Source organism: Anolis sagrei, chromosome 1, assembly GCF_037176765.1.
Source record: "Anolis sagrei isolate rAnoSag1 chromosome 1, rAnoSag1.mat, whole genome shotgun sequence".
Lineage (NCBI taxonomy): Eukaryota > Metazoa > Chordata > Lepidosauria > Squamata > Dactyloidae > Anolis > Anolis sagrei.
In genome coordinates this window covers 114,572,894-114,590,718 of record NC_090021.1, presented here as the reverse complement: position 1 = coordinate 114,590,718, position 17,825 = coordinate 114,572,894, and the positions used below count along the sequence as shown (strand labels likewise).

Below are 17,825 nucleotides of genomic sequence, written 5' to 3'. Positions count from 1 at the left end.
TCTGCATTGTTGTTGGTAATGTTGACATTATAGTTACGTATATATCTCACCTAATTCTCAGTTTGGGACTCAAAAGCAGCTTACAAAAGGTAAACATTTTTTTAAAATTCATACTGCACAGAAAATAAAAAGCAATTAAATTATCAACAAGTTTAAAAACAGTTAAAAGGTATTAAAAGTAGTGATAAAATAGAAGTCCTGAACATTATATTGACCTTTTCCCACGGCTTTTTAAAAATTCCTCAAAGCCTGCAAGAATATACGGGTCTTCACCTGCTTGCAAAAAGATTGTAAGATGACACATTTTTGTTGTCTGTTAAAAGAAAGTAGAGATGTTACCAATCCAGCTTCTATGGGAAAGAATATGAGGGTTCCCACCAGATTGACTTGTGATAGTGGAGGGACAGAAAAAAGGGCCACCACAGACTTAAGCAGGGTTTTATGGGGGGAAATTGTCCTTCAAGTAACTCGGGCCAGGGCCAGTGACTATATAGTGGGTCCCTAGTATTCACTGGGGTTTGGCTTTAGTCCACCTGCCTGCCCCAGATACCAAAACCCATGGATGCTGAAGTCTCATCATAAACGCTGGTGCAATAAAATGACATCCCTTATATAAAATATCAAAATTAAGGTTTGCACTGCAGGGAAGCCTCAAAATACTGGACAAAAATCCATAAGGAATTGCAAAAAATTCTGAAAATGAAATTTAAGAAAAAACCTGAATATTTCCTGTTAGGATTCAGAACTGAATTTGGACAAAAACATGTATAAACTATTTACATACATGATGACAGCAACAAGAATCTCCTTTGCTAAATTTTGGAAACAAGGAAAAGATTCTGAAATTGAAGATTGGATAATGAAATTACATGAAATTAAAGACATGGATATTTTTTTTAAAAAAAAGCATTCAGACAAACCAATTCAAATGACAAACTGGGATCTCTTCTAGGAGTATGAGAAGACAACCAGGAAAATGTAAGGGGTACAAACTAATCAAACAAGAATAATAAGAATCACCATGCTTGGAATGGAAATCAAGACAATTTTAATATATTTTATTTTATTTTATATTTATTTCTCTCTCCCCCCCCCCCCACTTTTCTATATTTATGTTGTTCCACCGCTTTTCATATAAATAAAACTTTCTCTTGTTTATATCTAAAAATAAATAAAAAAATAAGGTTTGCTTTTACTGGTTTTAAAAATATTTCCAAGCCATGGATGGTTGATTCAGAATCCATGGATATAAAAGGCTGCCTATTACTTCAGCTTGACAGAAGGAATAACATAAATGTTTTTCTTGCCACAGTGACTAGTGGGAAAGGGCTCATTTATGAATGTACTGTTGGTAATTTTCCATGAGGCTTCTCTTGATCAGGCAGGCAGGGTCATTGTTAGGGTTTTCCCACTGCTACCTGTTACAGGTTCCAGAAAGATCCATGGCTTGTTTGTAATTCCACCCTACAAAATATCTATTGGTTTTGCTTCCATCCTGAAGTAGACATATAAATGTGGATATCTAGAAGCTTCTGCTTCATTTCTTCCAATGTAACTACATTTATCTAGGTTACATTGTGCCTAATCATTTATTTTTGCTACTTCTTTCAGATATTCTTCAGCAATCTATTTGCAGCACAAAACCTTTTATTATTACCTCATGACCCTGCTAACCTTCCCAGTAATCTCTTCAATTCCTCAAAGTGTTTTTATCCTGTCCAGATCGTCTTGGCCATCTCATCATTTTCCAGCAAAGCTGAGCAGGTTGTTCTCTCTGTCTCCCTCTTCCTGCCTAACCATGAAAACTATGAAACAGTCTGTGGCATTTCATTTATTCCCAAGGAACACTTATATCCACTCCTGCTTCAGCAGAGACTTATCCTAGCGCCTCCTCGATATTCCGATGTCAGCTGGCATGACCTTCATTCTGTGACCTTCTTTTCCTCCATCTAAATACAGTCAGAAGTTTCTCTGTACAGGTTGAGAGATCCACACCCAGAACCTCTTCTTTTAATACCACCATATTCCTATTCATCCACCTTGATCTTCATGATCATTGGCATTCAGCCTATTTAACTGGACTGACTTTCATTATTTTAAGCAATTCACAGCAGTTTTCACTTTCTCCCGGAACTGATTCTTTCTTTGTGGCTCTATTGGACAATGTATTGTTGTTGCTTTCTCCACAAGATTATGCTCTGCTTTCACCTCACAAAGCTTTGCCTTTATGACTAAAGGAGCCATCCCCACTGGATCGGTTGCTGTCCCATCTGAGGACTTTTCATCTAGATCCTTCTTATGTCTGAATATGACCATTCCCATACTTTCTTGAAAATGCCTTCAGTGTTTGTGTGCATGCAGAGAAAGATGGAGACTAATATAGCTGTCCTCTGGAAACTATTTTTGTTATTATTTTGCTATGTTCTTCATCTGCTCAGGTTTTAGTATTCTGTAAGGCACCTTTAGTCCACATATTAAGACAGATGTGGGATACAAATAAATTAAAACAAATAGCAGCAACAATGGGCACACCTACACTGACCACTTGGGTGCACTGAAGGTGGAGTTTAAATGATGCATGGCATGAATGTATGCAACAATGCAAATTAAAGGCTTTAAACTGGGATAAGAGAAACTGGGGGACACTTTGAAAGTGGTGCTATAATAAACAACAGCATGCTTAGGTATAAACCACATTACATGGTGAAATCAATTAAGGGAAGCCGCTCTGCCAATCCATACATGTGAACTAAGCTGAGGGTTTGAAAAGAACAACTCTGAATTCTCCACAGATCCTGCAAATCATAGAAAGGTGTTGAAGCCAAGCTCTCTGGTGCTCATAAGCATCATCCAGGCCTGGGCCTGGATCTAGAGCTCGCTGTGTAATCAAGGCAATTGTTTCTTTCACTTCACCTTTGTGCCCAGTGTAGATGAGCCCTAAGTTACTGGCACACTACTCTCCATGCTGCAGCACAGTCTTTCCATCCTGACATTTCCTTTCCTTTCCAGTGTGAATATCATTTTTCCTGTCCATTCCTTCTCCTGGAGGAAACTTCATTCCAGTTTCAGAGCCTCTAATGCTGGTCTGGATGCCTTGCCATCTGAGTTTGGTCCATTATTGTTGCCTTACTGGCATTCCTTCTTTCCCACTGTTTCCATCAGTCCTAATTACTTGTTCCTTGTCCTCACTCACCCCTTCTTTGCTTGTGCTGATCGCAGTTGCACAAACACCCAGCAGCTTAGTCCTCTTCCAAGAATCCGGGGGCCTCTTGTGAAGAAGGCTGACCTGCCTTCTTTTCATCTTTCTTCTGCAGTGCAGTTCTGATGCATTTTTAAAAGCCAGTTCGTGACTACTGTCATTCAGCAGCCTTCCTTTTGGCTTCCAGGAATCATTCCGGACAGACAGGGCTCTTCTTCATTTCAGTTCGGGGTTTCCCCCCTGCTTTTTTGTTTTGTTTTTAGGTCTTCAAATGTCCCAGTGGGGGAGTGCTGAGGGAGAGAGAGAGAGAGAACTAGAAAGATTAAGACGAAGGAATCCTGCCAAACATCTGACTGCATATTCAGGCCACCAGGCATCCCCTTACATTAAAGCAGGAGAGAGCCTCGGTCGCCACGATACAAATCTTCTTTTCACCACCACCTCCCTCCAAAAGCAAAATCTCCCAGAGACTTCAACTTGAGAAGGGAAAGGGGGACCCGAAAGCATAGGTATCCTGAATGGCTTGCTATGGCTGGCTGGTGGCATCATTCCTGAGGAGAAAAGGTGTGAATTGCCGCCTCGCGGAGGAAAAGGCGAGTGGAAGGCGCCCCTTGGAAAGCTGAGTGCCACGGCGACGGTGGTGGCGTTGTTGTTGATGTAGCGAGGTCCCCCCTCCCCCGGTCTCTCCCCCCCCCCCCCCCCGCAATCCTCCTCCTTAAATGAGCGCCAGGTCATTTAAAGCCGCACCGCGAGTGGACAGCTCTTGGTGCTGCGACAGGCGCGTTAAAAAAAGAAGGGAGTGGGGCGAGAAGAGTGGAAGAGAGAGAGAGCGCGCGCGGAGGGCGGGGGGGGGGGCTAGAAGAGCGCGCGGGGAGGGCGGGGGAATTGGGAAGAGCGTGGAGAGAGCTCCCTTTCCTCTCCCCCCCCCCCCCCGCCCTCCTCCTCCTTCCTCGCGCGCGCCCCTCAGCCGGCGGTATAACTGTCGCGCTCGAAGCCTCCTCCTCCGTGTGGGAACTGAGGCAAAGGAAACCTCCCAGGAGCAGAGGGAAGAAAAAACGGGGAGGAGAAAAAAAGAAAAAGACCAGGCTGCTGTGGGAAGGCGGGAAAAGAGGAGAGGGAAGCGAAGGGGAAGGCGGGAGGGAAGGGGGGGGGAGCGAGAAGACGTGCTTGGGATTGGGAGTAGCTGTGACGCGTGAAGTCGCACCTCGGCGGCAATAGCAGCGGCAGCAGCGGCCCCACTTGCCCAAGCCGGGAGGAAAAGCCTCCCTCTCTCTTGTGCGCGCGCACACACAATCTCTCGCGCTCTCTGTCGGGCGGGAGCGCGCGCGCTCTCGCTCTCTCTCTCACACACACACATATTGAGAGGACCCTGCTGGCGCGAGGGTTTGAGCTGAGGGAAGGGAAGAGGAGCACGCGCAGGAGGGAGAGCGTTTGGGGGGGGGGGGGGGGAGAAAGAGAGAGAGAGAGAGAAATAAGAGCTCGCGCCCAAGAGCCCGTGCCTTGCGTGCGCGCGCCGCACCGGAGAGAGAGCAGGGAGCACTCGCCCCAAGGGAGAAGGCGCGAAGGAGGAGGAGGAGGAGGAGGAAGACGGCGCTCGCGCGCTCGTTCGCTCGTTCATTCGCGTCTTCCTTGGTTCCAACGCCGGCGTAAGGGAGCAGAGCGCTCCCTTTCTCTCTCTCACACACACAGAGCCCTATTCTTACTCCCTAGGTCCCTCGCGCACGCGCGCGCAGTCACACAGGCACACACAGATACTCCCTCGCCCAGACAGGCAGGCAAGGCGCGCGGATTGTGTGGCTCGCTCTTCCCGCGCTCCCACAGCCGGAGCGCGCCTGCTCGCGCTCCCTCTCTCTCTCCCTCTCTCTCTCTGCCTCCCTCACGCCGAGTCCATCTCTCTCTCTTGGCCGAGGATACAGACGGAAACACGGACACCCCTCCTCCTTCTTCTTGTTCCTCCTCGGTCGCTGTCCTTCCCTCAGGTACTTGAGAGCCGAGGGAAGAGGAGGAGGAGGAGGAAGAGGGCGAAGGCGCCGGGAGCCGAAGGATTGCCCACTCGCCAAGAAGAGCAGAAGCCCGCCAACAAGCCCGCAGCAGGGCAGGCGGAGGAGCCTTCGGAGTTCCTGCCTTCCTTCCTCTCTCTGCCTCGACTTTCAAGTCACACCAAACCAGACCTCCAAAGCTCTGCCTTTCAGTCAAGTTCGTTTCATCTCTTTCCCTGGCACCTTCTCTCTCTCTCTCTCTCTCTCTCTCTCTCTTTCGGGTCCCTCCCCCTCCCTTTCCCTTTCCTCATCCTTTGGATTTTGGTGGTTCTAACCCGGGCTCAACTCCCCTCCCTCCTTTCCTGCGGTTTAATTTCCCCCCTCTCCCCCCCCCCCAGACATCCCTCCCCTGCTTTAATTTTTTTGAACGGCAGCTGAGGAAAATGGGCACCCTCCTCCTCTTCCTCCTCTTCCTCGGCGCTGCTGCTTCGGCCCGAAGGGGAGCCTCGCCATCGTGCCTGCTGCTTCTTCCTCTTCTTTCGGGACGCGTGCTGCCTGTGCAGTCAGGAGGGTCTTCTTAGAGGAATAGCTGGCCTGCTTTCGGGGTGGAAGGTAAGGCACGGAAAATGGAGTGGAGGGTGGGGGGATATGGAAAGCCAGGCTATTGCTGAAGTAGAGGGGAGACAGACACACACACACAAGAAGCACCCTTTTCCACAGCATCCTTTCAGCCTTAGTGCTATCCCAAAAGTTAACCAGATCTCCTTGTTGGAGAGATGGGGAGAGAGAGAGAGAGATCATTGCCACCCAGAGCACGCCAATAACCACCTTTCGCCTCTAGGGAGAACTATGGGGGCAATTCTGTGGGACTGAATGGAGAAAGAAAGCAAGAATCCCCCCCCGCTCCCAGATCCTGAGGTTAATAGTAAGTTTAAGGGAAGTCTGAGTCTTGTGAAGCTGATCGGTGGAGTGATGGCGCCGTCTAGGTTTGGTTAAACCACAGTGTCACCTAGGAGAGATGCTTTTGGGTGGAAAGGATTGATCCCCCTCTCCCTTCCAGTGGTTACCCTTAAATTTGGAGGGAGGGGATTGATCTATTCCGACCCTCTTCCAGCCCCCTTTTGCTCAGGACTTGCTTCCTTTCTCCCTGACATGGCGGAGAAGTTGTCATCCTCTGGCGTTTGCTGCATCGCTGCCCAAAGTACCCTCCTCTCCCGCTTTACCCACTAAAATGTTGCCCTAATGGAGTTGACTGAGCGTTGCAATTCTTCTGACCAAGCCTCAAAGTGGAAAGCAACCCTGGCGCTGCAGTTTGTGTCTTTAAAACACACACACATTTATTGTATTGGATTGTCTCTATTTCCTCTTCTCTCCAGTTCCCCAGGCAGTTCTTGTCCTCTCAAAAAAGGAAAACGCATCCCCTTTGGATCCTGAGAAGGATCCTCATCTTTCTGATGGGGTTTCTAATTTAGGGCTTTCATATCACACAGGGATGCTTAGACCCTCCCAAATAATACTGCACAGGGCTGCAATGCCTGCAAAGTGCTCCAGCAACGTTTGGAAAGAGTAGGTGGCTATTTGCAGGGTTTAGCCATAAGCAAGTTTCTCACTTCTAAGGGTACAAAATGGCCTATCAGCCTAGTTCAGCACAGAAGCCATTTGTTGTTGCTTGAGATGAGTGGGGGGGGGGGGGGGGGGAGAGAGAGAAAACAAAAAAAATAGCTTGGGTAATTCCCAGGACGCTTCCATAACTATACCTTCCACCTGTCTCCAGATTAAAACTAGAGATTTAAAGGGAGTCGAGTGTCAATACTGCTTTCCTCTAGTCAATTTTTAGAGAGAGAGCATACCATTTATAATCTGCATAAAATCTCTTTGAAAGAACTGAATCCTCTGATTTGTTCAGCATTACGCAATTGGGGGTGGGAGATGCCTGGTCATTCAAAGTGGAGAGGAAAAAAAAAACTAGAGTCAAGCAGGAGCCTTGGGTCAAAAGCTCAGCAGCTCTTTATGTTTCCAGAGGAGAATAGCAAAGGCTGCCAGTGGCAACTAAATAGTTTGAAAATATTGATCAGCTAACATTTATAAATGAAGCAAATCATACTGGGGGCTGAACAACTTCATACAGATCATGGCTTGAACATATCTCTTGGTGTATGTCCTCTCAAATAAATTTAAGATGCATACATTTTCAGCAGATATGTTTTCCCAAGACTTATTTCCTTCAGGTACATCTGTATCAAGCAAAGATTGTAATTATAAGGCCACAACAGCTGTATTTTGATATTGAACTGGTAGGAAGATGAGATGATAATATTTTTCATAAACCCAACACAAAACCCCAATCATCACCACCACCATATGGCATAACAGAGGGCAAATGACAATCAAGAGAGCAAATTTTGATAGGAAGTTATAGCATAGTTGGTTCCTTTGCCTAATTATTTTAATATGTTATTGATTGAATTTCATGTACTCCGAGTGGTAGATCACACAGAAATGATAATGTTCTGGGTTTCAAGTCTCAGTTTTACTGACAGAGCAGGATTGGCTCTGCTGTCTGTCTAGCTATTTTCCCCTGGAAATACTTCCAGCAGATATATCTGTTGCTGAATCTTGAAATATCATTTTATATTTTCTTTGTAAGTGGCATTTTAATATAAACAGGTTGTTACTGCAGTGGCACGCAGCCATATGGGAGGCAGCACCCCATCTGTAGCTAACACTTTGTATGTCCGTTATTGTTGTTGTTTATAAAATAACTTTAATTCACAATTATTACTTAATAACTAAGAGGGAAGATATTGCATAACAGCTGTTCTTGGTTTTTCTTCCCTTGCGTCTGAAATAGATATAAACTTCATAGCTTAAAAATAAATTGATGATCCTTTTTTTCTGATGTGTTTTTCTGATAGAGAAAGAGCCCTGGGCCTTAATTTAGGGTTAAAAGTGTCAGGCCTTTCTAGGTTGATATCTTCTATATGTGAAGATTCCAATTAATAATGTAACAAATGTTATTTTTAAAATTTTGGATCTTGGGAATTTGACAGCTAGGCTGGCCACATGGTGGCACTGTTCACACAGCATCTAATATTTCCTTCTGTTAAGGGTTTTTTTAAAAAAAATCTGGCCTTTTGTCGTGTGTGTGTGTGTGTGTGTGTGTGTGTGTGTGTGCGTGCGTGCGCGCGCGTTCCTGTTCACGTGGACACATGGGGTTACATGCATTTTAATTTTCAAAACATCCACATACAGTTGTTGAAAAAAAAGGACTTTTATTGCACAAAACATCCAACCTTCTTTTTAAATGTCCTTTCCTTTTCTGCAGGCCAAATGACATAGGATGAAGGCTGTTCGTAATTTGCTGATTTATATATTTTCCACCTATCTACTGGTTATGTTTGGATTTAATGCTGCCCAAGACTTCTGGTGCTCAACGCTGGTGAAGGGGGTCATTTATGGATCATATTCTGTAAGCGAAATGTTTCCCAAAAACTTTACAAACTGCACTTGGACGCTGGAAAATCCAGATCCAACCAAATATAGCATTTACCTGAAATTTTCCAAAAAGGACTTCAGCTGCTCTAACTTTTCCCTGCTGGCTTATCAGTTTGATCATTTTTCCCATGAAAAAATTAAGGATCTCTTAAAGAATAACCACTCTATAATGCAGCTGTGTGATTCCAAGAATGCTTTTGTATTCCTGCAGTATGATAAGAATTTCATTCAGATACGCCGAGTCTACCCCTTCGATTTCATAGGATTATACAAAAAGGAAGATGATCAGAAATCTTTCTTTGAATTTTTGGTGTTAAACAAGGTGAGCCCAAGCCAGTTTGGTTGCCATGTATTATGCACTTGGCTGGAGAGCTGCTTGAAATCAGAGAATGGGAGAACGGAGTCCTGTGGGATCATGTATACAAAATGCACCTGCCCTCAACACTTGGGAGAATTGGGGGGAGATGACCATTCCCTGGTGTTGCTCAATAATGTAGTGCTGCCGCTCAATGAGCAGACGGAAGGCTGTCTCACCCAGGAGCTGCAAACCACCCAGGTCTGCAATCTAACAAGGGAAGCCAAGCGGCCACCGAAAGAAGGTAGGTGTCCTCCAGGAGGGCCCAACTGCCCTATAGCGATGTCTTGCTCTTGATTTATCTGATATATGGGTCTGTCTGAGTTGCACTCCACACCAGTTGTCTGCATGAAAGGATTTCTGAAGGTCTATGGATACTCATCTTCTGGATTTCTTCCAAGAGGGAAGACTGAATTTTCTCTCATTTAATCTGATATTGAAGTGTTGTTGTTTTTTAATCCACTAAAGAGCTTCCTTGTACCTCTTGAAGAATTCCCATTTTGTCCTCAGACCTACTTAAAATGTTGGGAGCCATGTTATTATCTCTTGTTCTTACTGCAACCACCCAGCTACGTTACCCTTGTTCACCCATGACCCTGTTATTCTGGCATCACAAGGAAGATATTTCCAAAGGCATGTGGGTAAATTGAACAAAGTTCCCAAGGTTCAGATTGGCCAAAACACCAGAGGCTGAGAAAATGGACAACCATGACCACATTCAAGTTGTAATGGAACCCTTAGTGTCAATATTTGACATTAGATTAGTGTTGTTGAGAAGAAAAAGGTTTAAAAACACAGCACCATGTGGGACCTATTTGAGGTATGTTAAATCAAGGGAACATCCAAGATGGATTTCAGGTGATAATTTGCATGTAGGTAACTGTAGGTCAGAGTTTACGATGTACACAGACTGGGAAATATTAGTATCTTCTCTTCTGTAGAGACACTCAGAAGAGAAACAGCTGTGTCCTTATCAGTTTTTTTTTAATCCAGGCAGGAAAAGTTTCTACAGAAATGAAAACCTGTAAATGAAATATGACGACCTGATGTTGTATTTTAATAACACTGCTGGTTTTTTTTTCTTTTTTAAAGAAAGAAGTAGAAAGCTCAAATGGGACTTTTTATCAAAATATATTCAGAGCCATGAATTAAATCCCATATTAAAAGATTCATTCAGTTGCTTCACTCCTTTTGCTTGCATTTTTATCCTGGCTGATCATAGACAGGTGCAAAGAGGAAGGGAATGCAGATGCTGTAAAATCGTAGAGAAAGAAATATCGATCCAAAAGAAATAGAGAATGAAATGTAAAAATGAGGCTATGTATCAATACAGAAAATATGGGTGCAGAAGTTTAGATGATGCAGTACATGGTTTTATACTCCATAGTATGGTCAAAATATCCACAAAGGGAGAAGACTCATTTTTCTCTCTTGTGCTGGATGTCTGAAACCAATGTAGATGTGCATATTCATTAATTTTTGTGTTTGTTAGAGATTGGGGGGCAGCTATTTCCTCTCCTGTCCAAGCATAGTTCTCTGTGTGGAAGAAGTTGCATTTTAATGCAGGAAATGTTTTCTCTCTCCCTGGTTTCTACATGGTCACAAAGCTCTCTGTCTGTGGGGAGGCAGAGCCAAGCTCCTGGTCTCCCAAATAGAAGTTGCCTTTGTAAAGGAATGCAAAATTGACACGTTGTTCTGTGAGGATTTTCTTTAAGGGCAGCCAAGGCTGAGTGGTGTGGGAGAAGAAAGCTGAAGCTACCCAAACTGCTGAGCTGCCAAAGATGCACTGAGTGGGGGGTTGGGACGTAGTTCAGCTACACAGAGACTAAAGGAAGATGGAAGTTGTTAGCCTCTCTGAGGGGAGGGAGAGAAGGTTTACAAAATGAAGTAGTATGGGGGCAAGTCTTGATTTCCACCAGTTCACTATTTTTTCTCCATATACAGTCTACAGGAGGACCACAAAGTAGTTTTAAATTGCTTAAATGCTTCTTTCTTGTAAAGATCCCATGGAAGCCCTTGTAATGGCAGGGATGGTATTTAACATCATTTAAAGCTAATTAATGTCCCTTAGAATAAGAACCCCCCCCCCCTCCCTATTTCCATTGAGATGCTTGAAGCTGACTATTAGGACAATTAAACTTCAGAAAGTGTCTAAGAGACTGGGAACCTATTAGCATTTGAAGGCTGTAATTGTTTCTGGGAACTGTTTCTGCCTTTAACCCTTCATTGACAACAAGAGGAAAGCTAGAGTCTTCCATCCACCCATCTAGCTCTCGAAAGGCCAGTTTTTATAGAAAAGCAGCAGCTGGCAGGCTACTTTTCTGGTTAACGCAATTGGAAGTGGATGGGTGGATTTACAGACAGCTGGCTGGTTGTGTTTGTGATTGATGCATTAAGATGGGCTTGGGATTGATAAAATTGTGACTAATGGGGCTGCTCAGATTCTTTTTAGTGCCTAATTGAAGTTATAAGAGAGTTGCCATAGCTTCCATTGGTTTGAACCATATTAGAAAAAGAGGCACAAACACTGAAAAAATGTGATGGCATCTAGAACAATCTTGGATAAAGATGGTTTCTGGAGGCAGTTCATTGCATTCTAGTTTGCTTGGATTTTATGGTTCATAGATTAGAAAGCTACATTCAAGTATTTTTGCCATGGAGCATTATGCACACACCAATGATAGGCTAAAGCAATCCTGTTTGGGAATAAAGCAAAGAAAGGTTATTTTAAAGTATGCTTTAAAATCAAGGACCTCTTGTACGCTTAGTATTCATATAACATTAGAAGTCAAACCTGCATGTTTGAAAAACTTTTCTAGGTTAGTCTGACAGGTACCCAGATCTCACTGGCAAACTGAGGTTTATTGTCCCCAAAGAGCTTTAGATGGGGAAGCCATTCATCAAAAGAAGAAGGGTTGCAGCAAGAGCATTTATAGTGTCGACTCTCTGCTGATGTATTTGGGGAGCAATTAAATTTTAATTGCAGAATAGAAGCTATTCCTCTTGTGGTACGTGCTTCTCTCAGCATCCATTTCAGTTAAGCCATAGGGTACCTAGGAAATAAAGACATGTGTGGGTGATAATTTTGTTTCCTAGATACAAATTTTCCCTTTTAAAAATGTGATTCAATGTTTGGGATAGTGTGCCAGTAGAATGTAGAAGGATAATGAAAACTGGAATTGATTACTGTGTTTTAAACATGAACATTGTGGCATATAGAAAATAAATTATACTTTGACTTTCAATTATATTTTATTTGTGCTGATTCCTATTTGTCAGTAATATGTTATGGCTTGAGAAAACTGGATGCCATATTAACATAAAAACAAGTATTTCTGTATAATTTTCCAGAACATAAATTATTTAATCTTTTTTAGTGTGGGTTTAAGCTTTCTTTTATATTGAGTCAGAATCAGGGAAAAATGTATTGTTATAACTCTGGAAGCTGAACCTATTTTATCAGCTATGGAATGCAACTTTAAAAAATGGAATCCAGTTCTAGGTGTTTTTCCTCTCAGGTTTTCTTTGTTTGAGGTATATATCACAGAAATATTGATGCTTAGATGTCAAATCATTGACAACATGTTAGGCATACTGCGGATTGTGTATCTCTTATTCAATATGCTTAGGACCAGAAGTGTTTGGGATTTTGGATTTTAGGGGTTGGGAAGATACTTATTGCACATACATCCAACAGGTAATCCCAAACCCCCATCCTAAAGATAGCACCCACATCTAAAAACACAAATCAATATATATATATATATATATATATATATATATATATATATATATTTGTAGTCTGAAGTTTATTTTATACAATATATATATTTAATAACCTTGTGCTTTAGGCAAAGTTTGTGTGCATTGAACCATCAGAAAGCTATCTCACCACCCATGTGGACTATTTTGGAGTATATTGGATTTCAGAATTCTGGATAAAGGGTGCTCAACCTGTATATACATCTTGAGGCAACATATTCATCTCTTCACACATGTATTCCTCAAGAGGCACAAACTGTAGTGTCTGGAATACACTTACAGTTGTGAAATGGGAGTTAGTTTCTCCTCACTGCAATCACATGCATGTCCTCAAAATCTTGTCTAAACCTTCCAAAGTAGATTTTGAGAGCTTGTGGGGAGTGGGAGCTGTAGAAAAAAATAACTTCATATTTCACTGACAGAAGCTGTTTTGTCAGCAGGAAGAATTAATGGGATATCATTGTCAATCTCTTACTGTCTGGTAATTATTTAAAACATGAATTTGGAAGGTGAAAGTTCGAAATCACACGGGCAAGGATGTCACTCTAGTTCTGATAGTTTAGCCTTCACAGCCAGTAAAAAAACAATGCTGAGATACCAATCACAGACTCAGTATGCATTTGATCTGATGCTTTAAGACCTATTCCATTCTTCAGGGGCCTTGTGATAGTCAGTGTGCCTAAAAAACATTTGCAGTGTGATGAGTACACAGCAGGGAACCAAAGAAGGCTCTTTATGTCTCTCCTTTTCTGTTAGCTGTCAGTTCAAAACTTGTTGATACCTATACCACCATTATATAACCAAATACAATTCTATTTCTCAGGATTTATTTCCTATGACCAAAATAAAATAAAATGTGTTTTTATTTATTTCCACTTAGAACACATTTCAGTCAACTCATCAAATACGCTATTAAGAAAATGAACACTTTTATAACAACCCAAAACAGTCTTTATTGTCCAAATTAAGAGACTCCAGGCTCATCCAGACAGGCCTCAAATGTGGGATCTGTCTGGGGGTTTTTTTTACCAGCGGTGTCCAAACAATGACTCCAGTAAAATGAATTAATTTGTAATAACCTAAGTTATTCCAAATTAATTAAATACCCCAGTAGAACTGAGCCTTCCTGAAAGCTTGGGTCTAATCAGGTATTGGGCCTGTGGACACTCAATTCTGGGTAGTTCTGGAACTACCCGGGTGTAAGTCCCCATTTGCCATCCCAAACCTTTTAGGCTCCTAGAGCCCAAAGGTCTGGGATATGACAGACCACCTCCCCCGTCTCCAGCCCCAAATTTCCCTGAAAAAATAAGGTTAAACTTATCTGGCTGCCATAACATTCCTCCTCGAACCCTCCTGGTGCGAGGAAATGACCTGTCCTTCATCTCTTATAGAGTAGTCCAAATGAAGAAAGCTGATTATTCACAAATTGATTTGCAAAGTAATCTTTGTATCTTCACTTATTGAGCTGCAGTGTACATGATGGTAACTAATTAGAATTGCTTGATGTCTGTAGGTTACAGGTTCAAAAACATATGAATATAGTATTTTACTTTCAATATTACATCAGTTCTGTTATTTATTTTAGAATGGCCATTAAATCAAATATGCTGTACAGGAAGCAAAGCGATTCTCCAAGTTATTCTTCCCTTTTGTTATTCTGTAGTTGGTTTCTACCCCATAAAAATTACCTGATAACTTCTTTATAGTTGCATACTTTGAAGCCATTGAATATAAATATTGAGGTAATTGTTATCTGGAATAGGTTGTGAGACAATTTATTTCTTAAGCTTCGGGTAAGGTAGCAGCAAGATGAGAACTATCCTGTTCAAAAAGTTGAGCAATATTATTTGAACTTAATTAGTAGCTCCATACAAAAATGTTAATTTACTATTGGCTTAATGGAAGACAATTTAATCATTCATTTCATTCATTACTGCAAAATTCACTTTAAAAATAAGCTTGTAAATATTTGACCTGCTGATTCCAAAAATGGCATCAGTTTTCCCCATCAGCTCTAGTTTTTAAGGTATACCAGTCATCATCTGCTTGCCCATAGACAATCATGATAACCACATCTAAGCGACTAGAGTGGATGTGGTCTATCCAATGTAATTTTCTGAACCCCAGGAACAGGCCTAAAGACCAAGACACCAAGAATGTTTCATTCTTGGGCTGTGTTATGTTGAAAATGAAACATAAGGTTCTATGTTCTAGTTTCCTGACTTTTCCCACTCAGTTATCTGATTAGTAGCATCCCTGTCTGCTAGATAAAATTACTGGTGGATAAAGGATGTAATAGTATAGATCAGTCAATACTTTTCAGGAGATAGATTCTGAATGTAGGCCATCCGTGATGACAGTAGTAACCTGTGTCCTATCTCAGGCAATTGTTCCATCAACAAATGTATGTTGTAGGCTGTAACATCATTCTCTCATATTTACTATCACTGTTTTTCACAGACAATGAAAGGTAAGGATGATAACTGAGGGGAGGATAGAGGGGAAGCACCTTGGCTCAGAGATTTGGAGTATACCATAAGCGGACTGGAAAATGATGAGGTAGCTTGACTATCTCATCAGCAACTCTTGATTTCACCTGTTTTTAAATGGAATCCTCCTCTATCATCCAAAGCAGAATCTTCCATTCAAAGCAAAATCAACCATTCAAAGAAACAAGATCCTTATGTGTGTTCTGCATTAGCTGCAATAATAGCAGTCTGCCACACGTGCTGAATTTATTTTGTATAGTATAGGGCGATAGAAGGGCTGAATGTGTTGTAAAATAAAATAAACATAATATTTTATGTTTTAGACAAAATTACTGTTTTGGGCAACACAAATAAGGTCTTGTTCTAGTCCATGTGTCATTAAAAAAAATCCTGCAATCTTCTTTGGGATTGATGTTTACAGATAACTCTCAAGTGCATCTGGTGAAGTACAGTTCAGTTCACAAAAGCAGGACACTGTGACTTATGCATGGAAATAATTCTTTGCCAGTTAAAGCTGGGCTGCTCTGATGCAAAGGACTCTCACATATGGAACAGTATCTGCAGCAATACAAAGAAGAAAGACTGGATTCTTTTAATATTTCAGGTGCCTCAGGACTACAGGCAGTCCCCAAGTTATGAACAAGTTGAATTTGTTTTTAAGTCAAATAAGGTACACTGTGGTGTTTGTTTTGCTGTCTGTATTCCTGTTCAGAAGATTTCACTTTCTGTCCCTGTGATAATTGTATTTTGGGAAAAAAGGCTTGTTGTGGAAACAAGGATTGGTGAGGAAGCTTCAGTGGAGACACCTTTTCCCCATAACTCTTTCAGGAGTGAATTTCCCTTCCTGGGGGTAGATTTCTCTCACTTCCTGTCTCACCTGTGCAGATACTGTTCCTCTGCTGCCAAGCCCTTTCAATCAGGGCAGCTGTTTGTATGAGTCGTTTTCATATTGGATGTTTGTAACTTGGGGTTGCCTGTAGTTGTTTTCAAATGTTATACAGTAGATATTACTATGTAACATTTCAAAATGTTTCTGTTCCTGGACTGAAAGTGTTAGTTCCTGATTAATTGTAAAGGACTTACTTTGATTTGTGGCTGGATCTACACTGCCCTATATCCCAGGATCTGATCTCAGATTGTCTTTTTATCCCAGATTACCTGGCAGTGTTGACTCATATAATCCAGTTCAAAGCAGATAATCTGGGATAAGATCCACTTTGAAGCCCCTTCTACACTGCCAAATCATACACATTATCTGCTTTGAACTGGATTATATGAGTTTACCTTGCCATATGATCCAGTTCAAAGCAGATAATCTGGGTTTTACATGGCAGTGTAGAGTGGGCCTGTGATATTTATTGAAAAACTATAGCAAAATGTGCTGCAGGATGTCCTACAAAAACTGTTTTTTCAGTTTAATAACCTTTCCCCATGTTTTTTTATAGAACCAATTAGGAAATGACATCTATAACCCAGGAAAAAAATTGTGTTGCATAGTGTATTTGGTACTATTCCTCTATTTTTCAAAGGCTCTTTGGTTCAGAAAAGGTTTCATATGGTGCTAGGGGGAAATTGGAACTTTGCCAATTCCCTCTTTCCAGTCATTGCATCCCACCCCAAAACTGTTTCATAGTGTTGGGGAGTCATTCTAAACTGCATAGGAATTGACATGCAGGTGAAAAGAATGAAAATCATTCTCTTATGGGCTCTAGAAGCATATGATGTTTCAAAGAGCCTTCCATCAATACATCCAAAAATATGAGTGGATGTGCCTTTTCTCCACATAGTCAGCATGGCTCTTTGTTGCCATCACAGCAAAAGCAACAAGAGACTTTGGAATCAAGTGCCTTTTTAATATTCCTCCCATGCTTCTGGTGGAGGGTTTCTTCTCCTCCTCTTCCTTCTCCTCCTCCATTAATTAAATGCTGCTTGTAGGCTTCATTGTTTGCCTTTAAAAACCAAAAATTAATTCTTTTTATTAATAGAAAAATGATAACTTGTGATATCACAGCATCTAGACAAGGAGTACTATGAGCAGCTAGCTACTGCTTCAGCCTAGTGCAATTGTTTTCTTTTGAGCTGAGTACAGAAGCAAATGTAGTATGTTTGAAGTTATATACATCTTTCCACACATGGCGCCTCCTTTGTAAATCATTTAAAAATAATTGTTAGTTCCTAACAGGACAAATGCTATGAGAAAAGATTTGTTTTTTTGCTCAGCTAAATTTAAATTTGATCTCTTCAAATTAAAAATCTCATTTCCAACAAGGCTCAGAGGTGATTTTGTATATCGGTATAAATGTTCCTTTGTGCACTGGAAATTTCCTGCTCCCAAGTAAGGTGTCAGCAACTTTTTGTCCATCTTATTTCTACTTCAGTGATGTTTTGGTATTGGTTTATGGGTGAAACTGAATTCTGTACAAGTGGATGTATACCTATAATTACTTACACTACTTTACACTGGAGACTTCTGTATACTCCTCTCCCCATCTGTTTTAGATGGCCATCAGTGTAATGGAAAAGGTTTTGAAGAGGCCTGGGATGAT

General features: G+C 41.7%; 1 protein-coding gene across 4 annotated transcripts in view; it reads left to right on the top strand.

The window, feature by feature from the left end:
• The first annotated feature begins 5,655 nt into the window (after nt 1-5,655).
• Nucleotides 5,656-17,825, top strand: part of ADGRB3 (adhesion G protein-coupled receptor B3) — a 596,417-nt gene continuing 584,247 nt past the window's right edge. For 2 of the 4 annotated variants that reach the window (XM_060752830.2, XM_060752828.2), the window contains exons 1-2: nt 5,657-5,790; nt 8,504-9,272. In XM_060752830.2, the coding sequence (XP_060608813.2) occupies nt 8,519-9,272 (754 nt within the window). In that variant the 5' untranslated portion in view covers nt 5,657-5,790; nt 8,504-8,518. Of the gene's footprint in view, nt 5,791-8,503; nt 9,273-17,825 lie in introns of those variants that run through there. The other 2 variants (XM_060752829.2, XM_060752832.2) reach the window with 2 other exon arrangements.